The 13,674-nt window shown below is 41.3% G+C and overlaps 1 protein-coding gene across 1 annotated transcript in view; it reads right to left on the minus strand.

The window, feature by feature from the left end:
• NOX3 (NADPH oxidase 3) overlaps nt 1-13,674 on the minus strand; it is a 52,999-nt gene that overhangs the window by 20,064 nt on the left and 19,261 nt on the right. Inside the window, exons 8-10 of the mRNA XM_069488627.1 lie at nt 10,889-10,981; nt 8,881-9,134; nt 3,556-3,718 (exon numbers count right to left, since the gene is read on the minus strand). Coding sequence (XP_069344728.1) covers nt 3,556-3,718; nt 8,881-9,134; nt 10,889-10,981 — 510 coding nt within the window. The remainder of the gene's footprint in view (nt 1-3,555; nt 3,719-8,880; nt 9,135-10,888; nt 10,982-13,674) is intronic.

Raw genomic sequence — 13,674 nt, forward strand, 5'->3', positions numbered from 1 at the left:
GTGCAAATTTTTTACTGCAACTTGAGGCTTGTATGTAAAAATGTATGCCTTATGCCAACTGGTATTTTACACATGGAGGAGAAAATCCCACCTAATTGCAATTATCCATTTAAACTTAAAATCCCACCTTTCAACGCCCATGCTGTTTCCCACCTCCCTCCCTTGTTACAAAAGAGAACAATCTGAAAACTATAGCCCAGGCCTAAAATTGTGAAGATGCTTTAGATAAATATGTGCTGCTTGCACGGCGGCACCTTAAAAATTACATAGATGCTGACAGTTTAGTGGAAGTGGTATTTATATCTCAAAAGCATGTGGGTAGCATTGACAAATACTAGTTACATAAACCTAATGAAAGGTGTACTCAAACAAACACAAAGTTGCTTTAACAGACAGAAGCTTCCTAAACTTGTTCTCATGCTTGCAGACTCCCGGGAATTGGATCTTAAGAGTAATTTTCAGCCCAAACTTTCAGTAGCATGAAAACCTCACTTCTTTCCTGAAAGAGCTTTGAAGTGGAAATCAGAAACGTCTGCTCCAGTCCTGACTCAGTGGCTAACCAGCTGGGTGACTTTGGACAAATCACTTCCACTCAAAGGACATATGTTGCCTTTCATGGTAACAGGCAAAGGCGAGTAGGGCCTTTCAACGATCTCTGCTTTAGCTGCCTTTCCCATATGCCATGATTCCAGCTTTTATTTTCAGCTGTGTCTTGTCCAAATATTCCCTCAAATTTGTAAAAGTTATGAAAGCATTGTCTTTTTATTTCCTACTCTATGGTTTCTGTTTTTTGGAATACAGACCAATGTCCCTGTTTTATGATTTTGTGGTGGCTTGCTTAGGCATCCCGCTGAAACAGCCTTGCAAAACCCACAAGTAGGGCACAGGAATAACAGTGGTATGGTGAGAAAGGAGGCAGTCTTAAGATTTTGTGAATTCTTATGAATGTCTCCTCTATATTTGTAGTAAAATAATTGGAATCTATTATTTTAGTTATAAAATTACTGAATGGTTTTTTGGTTAAATAAAAAAATGAATTATCTTAGTAGCCTTAAATTTTACAGAAAAGTGTACAGAAGCAAATGTTGATTCTTTTGGGCATGTAGACATCTATTCACTCATTGATTTATTCAATATTTATAGAATATATATACATTATTGTGAAAATATCCAGAGAAACCACGTTCAAGGAGCTCACAGTCTGCTAGGGAAATAAAGTATGTTGTGAATCCGATACAGGAAAGAAAGACAGATGACATAACAGGACAGCAAAGGAGTAATGGAGCTTGAGAGAAGGGAGAGCTTACTCTAAGCAGAGTGTGAGGACAGTGGTAGGCTTTGCGTGTTCTGAGAGGGGACTGAACAAACATTGGCTGAGGGAGTAAGCAACTGAAAGTGAGACACGGATCCACCATCAGCTCCACGTGAAGCACGATGTGACCTTTAGTGCAATGAAAACCATGAAGCTACCTCCCTACGGGGCTTTTTATTTGGCAGATGGCAAGAGGGAAGGAAGAGCTTAGGATGGCTGAGAAGTCATCACAAACCATAACAAAGCATTGCTGTGAGGTCCAAATAGCCAAAACAGTGGCTCTTTTGCTTGCTTGGTTGAATATATTATGGTGCAGAGGAAAGAAGATGGGCTTTGGCACCAGAAAGACCTAGATTCGAATTCTAGTTCTAATATTTTTTTAGCTCTCTGTGCTTCAGGGTCCTCGTTGACAAGTTGAGGATACTACTTATCTGAATAAGTTATTATGACAGTTCAATAAGATGGTGCTATCATTCCTATTAGTTTTGTGATCCAGTTTCAGTTTTCTGATCCGTCAAATGGGAATAAAAATAGCAAGTACCCTAAAAGGATGGCAAGAGATAGTGCATATAAAATGCCCAGCTCCTCACCTGTTAGGTAGTCAATGCTTGATAAATTTAGGCTATTAGTAGTAGTAATACTAGTAATCTATTTATATCTTTGGCAGATATAATTAACATTTATGTCCTTTTATACACTTACACAGAAATATTTCCACATCATTTATTTGTCTTATTTGGTATTAAAACTCCCTGTTGGATATGGATTCATATTTCTTCACTGGGTGGGTCAGGAAACCCAGCTCGGAGAGGTGACCTAGGCACTGAACACGACCCGTTAGTGAGGGCGGAATCAGGCAGGTTCTCTGACCAAGAACCCAATGGCCTTCCCATAGTATCGCACCGGGGCTGTAGGGGCGGGTGGGAGTCACGTCTCCCGTGTGCTGCTTATGGCACGGAAACAGCCATATGGACCTGAGTTAGGACTCTGACTCTGCCTTGGATTATTTCATGTATTTTCAGGAAAGTCACTTGAATCTCTCTAAGCTTCAGGTTCCTTATCTGGAAAACAGGCCTTGTATTATTTACTCTATAAGTTTGTTGGGGGAGACTATAAAAATCAAATGAGAAAACGTATGTCAAGCACTTGTCACTTGGAAACCCATGAAATAGGCAATTTTACTCTTGTTTTCTTCATTGGGGAAGCCCCAACTTTAGAGATCTGCTAGTCTGGCATTGTCTGTGGTGTCTCACAGAATACTGTTCCTTAATCGGTGTTAGGTGAGGAAAGGTTCTGTGGCTGAATAAGCTTGGGAAGGAACAAAACTGGATGAGGCTCTTTTCTGCAGGACTTATTTAAGAGGCTAGCGGACGACGTGAGTCTTCTAGAGTGGGGTGTTGTAGGATCATTCCTAAAGTTCCTTGGACCACAGAATTCTCTTTACTGGATCATGTCAGGTGACAAGTGTCCCATAGAACATGCATTGGGACATGCTGATGAGTTGAGCATCTCCCTTTGATAGATGAAGATACTGTAGCCAAAGGGTCAACCAGGGAAGTGGCAGGACCAGGACTGGCACCACCCTTGCCTGGCATCCAGGCTCCTCCTGGGTTCACACTGCTTGGGGTTAGCAGGGCTCCTGGTCTACTTGCTCTGGTGCCTGCTGCTGGTCCTCAGAGGGCCAAAGGAGAGGATAGCGTCTAGACGTAGGAAAAAGGGAGGAATAAACCCTGGAGGCATCTAGCTGGAGAGCATTCAAGAAATGACAAAAGGGAAATTGGCCATTGGATGGCAACACCAAATAAGCAGGCCAACATCCCAATTGTGGCTTCTTGTTAAGACCCTGAGTCCAGAGGAAAGGAAGACATTGAATTATACACTTGCAACCATGATATTAAGCTAAAGAGACTAAGGAGAAGGCTGCCTGTTAATATCACTAACTGCAGCCCAGTCACATAGTCATTTGCAGCCTGTCCATATTTTATAGAGATGAGCAATTACATGTCCTGTAATGGCAATGAAGCAATAAAATTTATGTCTTGTCATCTTTAACAAGATTAGACATAACCCTACTCATAAATGTAATACCGAGTGGAGATTTTTAAGAACATAAGTATAGTTAAGGATCCTTGAGTTTATCCCTCATAGTTAATTAAAATCCTCCCCAAGAATCGGCAGATGATAGATATAAGGACATTGAACCCTTTAGTCCACGGAAGGGTGAACTAATGATTTTTCCATACCTTGCTCAGCTTCAGCTGGGTCTGTGAATCACAACATTGGTACCATATAGATTTCAGAAGAGCGGCAAAGGGAGTGACTCCAATTCCTGCAGCAATGCACACGCTCACTGGATAGTGAAACACGTCTGTCAGAGCGGCTCCAAAGGGCCCGTCCACTGCCAGCCTGGAATCACAGAATACAGCCTGTTTGACCTTCAGAACACCTTGCTCTTGAACATGAAACATCCTGAGCTGGTGCTTTTTATAGGACATGTTTGCAAATGTGTGCAGAGAGGTGGACTCTGTGCTTGCGAATGCCCTAATTGGAAAGCTCCGGTTTAGCATGAAGATTTGGGGGCCTGGTTCATGGGGAGACAGCCAGGTAGTCCTGGCCCAGAGGCCATTCATGGAAGGACAAAGCCTGACATACCTAGATGTGGCTCAGGCCTCTTCCACGTGGCCCGCTCTTCTTGCAGTTCTTAGAAGTTTGTTTTGGCTCTAGGCATCATAAAAGCATAGTGGAAGAGGTCTTGCCACCCCCGGCCCCCAGCTGCCAGCAGAGGGAAGAAAGCAGAAGCATCAAGGTGGTTTAGGAGGTTTGTCATAATGCAATTCTCCCCTGTTTTCATTTGTCTGGTCACACATCTTAGTATAAATTTAGTCTAATGGAAGCCATTCATTTGGAATAAATATAATTTTGAAATAATTTGTCAGTTATGTGGAACTTCTAAAACCCATTATTTTAGATTATGCTAACTCAAAATCTGTGGTAATTAGGCCTAGGGCAGCACTGATGTTTTGTCTTTACTTAGCAAATTTTTCTTCATAAGGATAAAGCATATTCATTGAATAAATACAATGATCCTCCATGAACTGGCCTCTGGATTCTTCTCCATTTCTCCTCACCAGTTCCCCACACTAGCTTTTCTTCCATTTCCTAAAATACACAGTGCTGGCTTCCACCATGGGGCCTTTGCACGTGATGATCTTCTCAGTTGGAAAACTCTGCCTTAATTTCTCCCCTTTCTCCTTACTTGGTTAATAGTTACCCCTCTCCTTGATCTTATCCCAATCATCCTTTCCCAGGGAAGCCTTCCTGAACCCCTTAGGCTAGGTTAATTCCCCTTTTATGTAACCTATGGCGCCATATTCTCCTCCTCTATAGTCCTCAGCAAAGGTATAATTTTACAATTTTGTGTGTGTGCATGATTTGATTTGTGTCTGTCTTGAGCTCTAAGGTCTACAGAAGTAGGAGGCAGGTCTGTCTTTGCTCACTGCTTTATTCCACTGCCTTCCAACATGGAGTTGTTCAGTAACAATGGGTTGAACAAATTGTAAAGGGCATGTTTAAAATATTTCAGTCAGCAGAATGTATTAAATAACCTCAACTAGTCCAAAAGCACCCATTTACATATGAATGAAGATATGCTAATTAAAAAGTGTCTAAGTTATTCATAACCATTCCCTAAGGGGTGTTTGTTGAAGGCATTCAAGGTTGGCCCATTTGGGCTTTACTAAGTGTTCATGAAAGTTCAATTGGGTTTATTTTAAAATATTCAATATGCCAGACTTCTTAATAATTCAAATTAACCCTCTTTGAGTTAATCTTAATTAATAAGGCTTTATTACATACTGATATGTGGAAATGGAAGAATAAAAATAAAAGGTCATTAACCAGAAAGGGTCAGTATCTTAGCCCATCATAGGTTATTTTTATAAATAATTAAAGGGCACTGAGAGAGAGAAAAAAATCCGTCCATGAATTAAAATGTCTTATTGTTCATTGTTTTCATAATTAGTCATATTTGAGATTTATTTGACAATAATTTAAAATAATATATAAATTAAATCCAAAGAATTGTGTCATATAATCCACAGAAATATATGCAATAAACACATTTCTATGTATTTAGAATTGAGAATCTAAACTGAAAGCTATAGAAGAAAACATTTAGTCCAATTTTCCTATTAATACAGTAATCTTTCCTTCCACATGCCCAAGAGCCCATCATATTCGGATGTTACACTGCAGGGCACCTTGTCCCATTTAGGGACAGTTCTGAGTATTAGACAATTTTTTTCTCATGTCTTACTGAAATCTGTCTTCTGACAACTCTCACCTTTTGCCTTCCTGAGAAGGAAATTTCAGGTCTTTTTCCTTTTCTGCGTCTCAGGCCTTTGAATAGTTGATTGTAGCTATCATGACACTCCAATTGCTCCTTTTTTGGACTCAAATCTCTACATTTCTCAAGACCTCTCACAATCTGAATCAGTTTCCTTTGCACAAATTCTTGTTTATAAGTTTACTTAGCCACCCTGTCTTGATTTATTATAGATATGGAGTTTCTAATAATGCAGCTTAGAAAATGTGTCATCCTCCCAGCATCCAGGACTCCTGGATGGACTGGCTCCCGGTCGGGTGTGGTCAGTGCTCCCCCATTGCACTGCCCTCTGGTCTCGCTCTGCACTGATAACCATTTGTTCCTCTCACCATCACTTCCACGGTCATCTCTGTGGCAGGCGACCTTTCTTACTTCACTAATAGTAACTAACGTGTTTTTTGAGCACTTACCACGTGCTGAGCATTATGCTAAGGGCTTTATATGGACTGTTGTGTTTAATCCTAAACAAAGCCTTAAATACTATTATCATCATCTTCATTGTGCAGGTGAGGACACTCAGGCAAGGTGTTACATACGTTCTCCAAGATCGTACACCAAGCTGGGCTTTGAACTCTGGTCATCTGCTGGAGCAGGATAACCTGTTGAAAGCACTATCAGCTCTGAGAAATTTCTCCATTTTATTAACACTTCAGAAGCTTCTGTTTTTGAAAAGAGCTCACATTTTCTCCCTTTTTCCTGAGCTGAGAGCTCTTCACATGGGCTTACTTCTCCTCCTGAGCTTCTCAGTTCCCCCTGGCCTCATGGATTCCTGGGGCTTGGTTAAATTCATTCTGGGTCCAAAGCAGTAAAAAGATATGGTGCTCTCTCCAATATGATTAATTTAATTCAAAATTAAAACAATGCTGAACTGTAAAATCATCTAAGACAGTCCAATAAACTTCTGATCCTTTGTATGTTGAAGATTTAAATAAATTCTAATTTTTTTGGAGGCTTTGTCACTAATACAAATGCCTTCACACATATGGAGGCAGAGGGCAAACCAACTTAACAGACAAAGGGAAACTGCACTATTTATGACAACTCATTTTTATTCAGTCACTAAGTATTTACTGAGTGCCTACTAAGACCAGGACTTGTTTTAGGCTCTGGAGATGCTAAAGTGAACCAAACAGATCAAGTCCTTTTTCTCATAGAGCTTACATTCTAGTGTGTGGAGACAAGCAGTAGTTGAACAAGCCAGCACTTAGCATGGCAGGCGGTGGAAAGCACTATGGAAGAAAAGAAAGTCAGGCACAGGGCATCGTGGTTATTGAGTGATGGCTGGGGGTTGTTGATTCATGTGGGGCAGGAAGGGAAAGGCCTTATTAGAAAGAGACATTCAGACAGAGACCTGACAGAAGGGAGGGAGTCACTAAGCAGAGATGTGGGGAAGAGCATTCCAGGTGGAGGAATAGCAATGGCAAAGGCACTGAGGATTGCATGCTTGGAGTATGTGAAAAACAAGAAGGCTAGAATAGCTGAGACCACACGGGAGCAGATGAGCCTGGGAGGCCCTGGGGACCAGATCCCGTCCCACCCTGCGGCTGACGACACACTCCACTGGCAGAAAGCATATCGGCTACTGAGAAATGGGTATTGAGTTCTTGTGGGGGAACTGGCTGCAATGGTAGCTAGTTTGTGAAGGGAAAGGGTGGTTGAGAGACCAGATCACTGTATACACACAGCAGAAACCGTGTAGCAAATAGGATGAAGTTGTCCATCTTGGCAACACCAAGGGGAAGGCAAGACCACGAAAGCAGTTGGGCACTGTGTGTGTGTGTGCGCGATGTATCTACTTTTATACTAGATTTTAAGCATTTGCACTATATTCTGAACCTTAGGATTCTGTTGCATTGCTTCCTTTCCATCATAAAAAAGAGAAGGTCTCAGTTGGATAGCAGGTGTTGTCATCTGATTTGGGACCTGGTTTGAGCAGAAGATGTTTATACCTGGCTTGATATCATACCATTCTTTAGGACCAGTGTTTGAAATGAAGGCATGTGGCTCTTCCTACATATGGAACACCACCCAGCCCAGTGGTACATAGTTACAGCCCTGTAACCCGTGGGAAGGGGGACAGAGAGACAATAAGCTGATTACATTCCATGCTGCCAATTTGTTATGGTACCTAGTTTGTCACCAATAAATATTTGTCACATTAAATAAAACAAAGAACCCATCTTGGGTCCAGGTATTCATTCACTCCTTCACCAAATCATTCCTCTGTACCTACTGCATGTGAGACACTGTTGTAGGCACCAGAGATGCAGAGGAGGAAAGACAATATCTTGCCCTCGGGAACTTCCCTTCTAAAGGTGTCCTTATTGTGTTCCCTACCGAAGTTCTTACGGCAGCACTTGGCAGTTCCTGATACCCTCCAAGGATAGCAGAAGTAGGAATCTCTTGATTCTTCTTTTAAAATATCAAATTCTTTCAAAGTGATTTTCTCATTATTTTTTGTGTCCCTGTTTTCCTGGAGCCCTAAACATGAGCTTTGTGGCCTTTTGGGTATCACTGCAGGAAGAATGGGAATCGACCTTAGGCCATTGTCTACTGAAAAGAGCCAAGGAGTGGTAATTTCCACGGGGACTTCTGTCCCGTGCCCAGGCTTTTCTGAATGGGGTGGTGGTGTGGGTTTCATTGTGTCCCCCTGTCGATATGTTGAAGTCCTAAGCCCCAGACCCTTATTTGGAAATAGGGTTGCAGATGTTAAGATGAGGTCGTACAGGAGTAGTGTGGGCTCTTACAGCCAATGTGACTAGCATCTTTATAAGCAGGGGACACAGAAACACAGCATCCTTCTTATGAAGGCTGGACTTTACCAACTTTACAAGTATAATCTAAAAACCTCAAACTGTGACAGAAAAAAATTCACAGAGTTGTCTTCCTCATTGCAGGCTGCATATCATTAGCCACGTGATGCTTTTGGAGCTGGGAAGGAAACGACTCCTTCTTCCTGGATCACTGCCTACCTTTGTTGAAAATTTGCTTTCTATGGAAATGCACTTGCTTCTCCAGAAGTTTACTAAATTATGCTTTTTCTATCGACTCTCAAATTTAAAAAATGGACTCAAACTCCCAATCTAATAAAGACATTGCTGAATTTGGTAGCATGTTGATGCATTAACATACCTTACTCTTTATAATACTGGGACTTATACATACAGAAGAAATGGGCTCAAACCTTGGCAGGCTCCAGGGCTCCTTGGGGGCCTGTCCCTCTGCCCCAAAGGCCTTGAGTAGAGCTCTTGTCCAATCTCCTGCTGCCCGGATGTGCACACTGAAGAAGTCCTCCTGGGGGGCGGAGGTGAGGGTGAAGGGGTGCCATTCCAGCGAGGAGATTGCCGGGCATTGCACCAAGATGTACTGCCCTGGTGCCATTTTAAAGCCTCGCTTTTTCATGTGAAGTTCCAGGACTCCGGAAGGGTGGCTCACCACCTACATTAGAGCAAGAGAGTTTGTCTTTTTGTTCAGGTTACATAATAAGAAACACCTTTCATTTTATCAAAGGTGTTCAAAATTGTCAATCAGGTTTTTTGAGGTATAATTTACATAACCCATCTGCTGTTAGCGTCCAGTGAGATTTGCCACCATTTTCACATCTGGGTTTGCAACTCCAGCAAGAAGGGCGTTTATCTCCTACAGAGCTCTATGTTTGAAATGTGGGTGGCTGCACCCAGGTGCAATGTGGTACTTGACGCGTGAGTCTGTCTTAAGTGGCCAAGCTTCTCACTACACAGTTAACCTGATCCAAAAGAATAAAGGCTAGCATATCGTGCATATCACTCAGTTATTAGAACAGTCACCACTATCTCCCTATTTTTAAAATCTTGGAACAATTTGTTACCTTTTTCAATTATCTGCATCTTCTTTCAATCTCTTGTGAATTAACCCTGATATTTCTTCCTGCAAAGTGAAAAACAACCTCCAAACTCACTGTGAAGTTTTTCGGTTTTTTTGTGTTTTTTTGGTTCTAGTTGAATCTTATCAGGCGTCCTGCCTGGGCTGTGAGTTTTAGATGTAGGGAAGCATTATGCAAGAGCTCTGGTTGCTTTTATAAGAGCTTTATAAATTGCTGTTTATCAGAGGGAAAGAACTAATTTCCCTTCTTAGATTTCCATCTTGTTTTCTTAAAAATCTCTTTAGGCCCTTGTGCCTTCTTTTTTGACAAGAGGTATAGGGGAACAAAATCTATTATCTAGATACAGTGACAGCATTTTTCCATTCAAAACAGAATTTCACAGCATTTTAATCATTAGTTCTAAGTTTCCCCTTTCCCTACTGATATTTGTTCTGACACTGCTGTTAAATGGTCTCCCTAGTAACAGCTCTAGTAGGTTTCCAGGAGTTTTACAGTCTGGCTTTTGATATAACCTGACATCCTTTGGTGCTTAACTTAAAAACAGCAACACAGAAACAGCTTAAAGCAGAAATATGAAGCAATTTCTATACTTCTGCTTTCATGAAGACAGTTAAGGAGATATAGTATTGTTAAAATTGTACTAGCAAAGTGGTATAGGTTTGGTTAGCAGAGAATGTCTTCTTGGACATTTAAAAAACTGGGGGAGAGTGTTTGGCACCTTTTCAGTCTCTTAGACATGCATTTTTGGTCTTGGTCCATCATTCCCACCTTCCTCCATCATACGGTAAAACTCGGATGTGGAGATGGATAGCAAGCTTGGAAAATGTTCCCAGGAGCACTCTGCTCCTGAGGGTAGAGTTTCCCTTTCCACCTCTCTGAATGGCTTCCCTGTCCTCTGCTCAGTAGTCCCAGGTGAGAGAGTGTGCACATGAAAATAGTTGTATATTATTTGTATGGTTGCAAAATTCATGTCTTTATGTGGTGAAGGAAGTGATTACCCTTCAAGTTGTTATGCCCAATGTAAAGCATACTTGCTCCCCTGATTCACCCCCTAGAGAGAAACCAGAATACAGAGAAATACAAGTAATTTCGGTGCTGTTCCACAAACCCTTATCAGAATTCTGCGTACCAGTCTGGAGCCCTGATCCCTGTCTTCAGCAGAATTAGTCACACTAAAAGATGCTCGGGATACAAGCAATTATTAGAACAGAAGATGAGCCTCTAAATTACAGACAGTTCTGCAATAAAAATGGCAAATTAAAAACTTGGGCTAATAAAAAATTTTCATCTACACTCAGGCTTTTATTCAGACATAAAGCTACACGCATACCTTGGTAATGACAACTTCTTGTTGAAATCGCCAGAACCTAATTATTCTTTCACATGCATACAAGACCACAGGGCCTAAAACCCATTTCCAAGCCTGTGGAGAGTAGCAGAGAGAGAGGAAAAGGAAATGAAAATAGAATCCAAATATTTCAATCTGAACCAAATCAATATATAAGACGATAGGGTTTAGACATTTTCCTTTAACTTTGGGCGAGTTCTCAACAACAAAGATGTCTCCTTGTATTAAATACTATAACATTCAATTATTTCTTGAAGTATACAAGCTTATTTAAGAGATTAAACTCTTCTATATTGGTTTTTATGCTTACTTGATCGATGATGCCTTTATGTAATTAGAAATAATTGAATTTACAAAGAAATAAAAAAGCAGATTGATGTTTATGTTACATACGATAGGGTCATAAATGCTCCCAAACTCAGCCAAAGTCAAAGGCTTACAAAGCTACATTACTCAGCCAACATAGGACATGAGAAATTAAATTTAAAAATTTCAAATAGTAATTTTTTTGAGCTAACAATACATCACAGCTAGGGAGTCTGCCTGAATAAATAAACACACACACACACACAAAACCAATGTTATCTGGAATAAAATATAAAGTTAGTTCCTTAGCACCTTAAATCTAAGTTTAAGGAATCAGAACAAAAGACTCAACAATTATCTGGAGAATTATGGCAGTGAAAATTTCCATTCTTAATAAATCAAATACTGTCTTAACTTTTTATGAGTATAAGCTGCATTACGGATGATCAATTTTCCAGCAAGCTATTCGTTACCAGGTGTCGTGTACCACATAAGGTATCTTCCTCCAGGAAAAGGGAAGGAACGGAACGGAACTTAAAATTTTTGAAGACTGACTTATATTAGGTCTGATACTGAACAATCCCGTGAGGCATACGATATTATCTTTATTTTACAGAGGAGGAAACTAAGACTCAGCCAGATCAAGTGTCCAGGATCATAAAGGTGTTATAATAAGGTGTCTGGTAAAGACGTGAACTCGGGCCTGCCTGATCTCCCAGCTTGCGTTCTTTCTAGAACTCTGGGCTGCCTCCCTCAAGCATTCACTCAAGAATCACACTTCTTTCTGTCCAACACCAAAATTGGTGCTGAGGCTTGTTTTACAGAACATTAGAGACTTATGAACTCACTGAACCTTAGGATGTTAGGCGTTCTTGGAAACTGAGTTAAATTCTTCCTTTAAATAAGAAAAAAACCTGACATTCTGGAAATGAGTCTGAGTCACCTGAAAGACAGGTAGATTCCAGAGAGCCAGTGCTAGAACTCAAGCCTGTTCGTGCTGTCCCTAACTCTCCTCCTTGTAATTCTAAATCCACCATGCCCGTGCTCCTCGAATAGCCTCTTGGGAGCAGGAAGGCCGTCCAGTTGGAACTCAGATGCTCACCACACCCGCTGACTCTGTAGTCATTGCTCCCTTCCCAGTCATCCAGCTCTGTCTCTTCTGTGAATAGCGCACAAATGCTTTAGCATTACTTTTACTTATTTTGAGTTATCTTTCTTGTTTTTCTGTTTGTTTATCTCTGGGTCTCTTTTCATGGTACCTCTTATCACCTGCACCAACGCTGTCTGCTTTTTTCCTGGGGGGCCTCTTGTTTGCCTGACAAAGGATAGATTTATGCCCTCAACACAAAGCAATTTGACCCACTTGTTCTTTTCTGCCTCAGTGGCGTTCAGCAGCCAGTTCAGCACAGCAAAGAGAACAGAAGCTTTTGCCCACCTATGCCATGGGTGAGACGATGAAGATGGTCAGGGTAAGGGACAACCAGGAGGAAGCACATGTGAAGGATGGGATTGGGCCAAAGGACTGGATCCTAGGTCTCTCATGCTTTTCCATGTTGCTGAAGTGCAGTGGATTGGTTTTGCTTCTGTGACTAGTCAGGAAGGAGAATGTGAGCCATTAATCCTTGGCTCTATCTCTGCTCTAGTGTATACATTGCTCCAGGAAGAGACAGTCCAGTTTAGTTATACTGCGATGCTCCTGAGCCCCTGGAAGTCAGGGCGTGAGGCAGAGATATGGCCAGAGATGAACATTAGGAAACTGTCCTAGCAGTGATGACCGGGATAGACAAGAGTGAGTCAAGACAAGGAGGCCTGGCCTCAGAGCAGGAGGGGCACGTGGCAAAGTGGATCTTGAACTCAGTCTCTGAAGACCTGCATTCTAGTCCTGGGGCTACCATCCCTCGCTCTGCCTTTATGATGTTCAAATTTTCTGTTTTGTAAGGTTGGAAATAGCTGAAGAAAATTATCTAGGTTCCTCCCAAGCTCTCAGGTGCTTTGGCTTTATTCACATAGGTGAGTACAATGTTAGGGGTATCTGGTTGTGGAAAGCAGCAGAGAGCTAACAAAACGGGCGTTGGGGAAAGGTCAGAGATTCAGAGCGAATGCTGTAAGGTGTAGGGAAGAAAGTTCATGGCTGCAGAGTTAGGAGCTCCAGTTTCTCGATGTGGCTTTGCTGGGATTGCCCTTTGTGACCAGAGGAAAGAAACTGAAACCCTTTGGGACCTCAATTTCCACATCAATTAAATAAAGGGGCAGAACTATCTCGTATCTAAGTTTCTTTAATGCTAAAATACTCTGTGGATTCTTAGCTGTATTTTTTTCTTCTTCAAAAATACTCAAAAAGTCAGACGACTGTGAGTGTTTTATGATAGAAATAAAACTATGTTGATTTAAAAGCAGCAGTAATGAAACTTGTTTCCTCCACTTTCACTCCTGGTTTTTCATTCCTACCAGAAAATAAGAAC

This window comes from Eulemur rufifrons, chromosome 15, assembly GCF_041146395.1.
Source record: "Eulemur rufifrons isolate Redbay chromosome 15, OSU_ERuf_1, whole genome shotgun sequence".
NCBI lineage: Eukaryota > Metazoa > Chordata > Mammalia > Primates > Lemuridae > Eulemur > Eulemur rufifrons.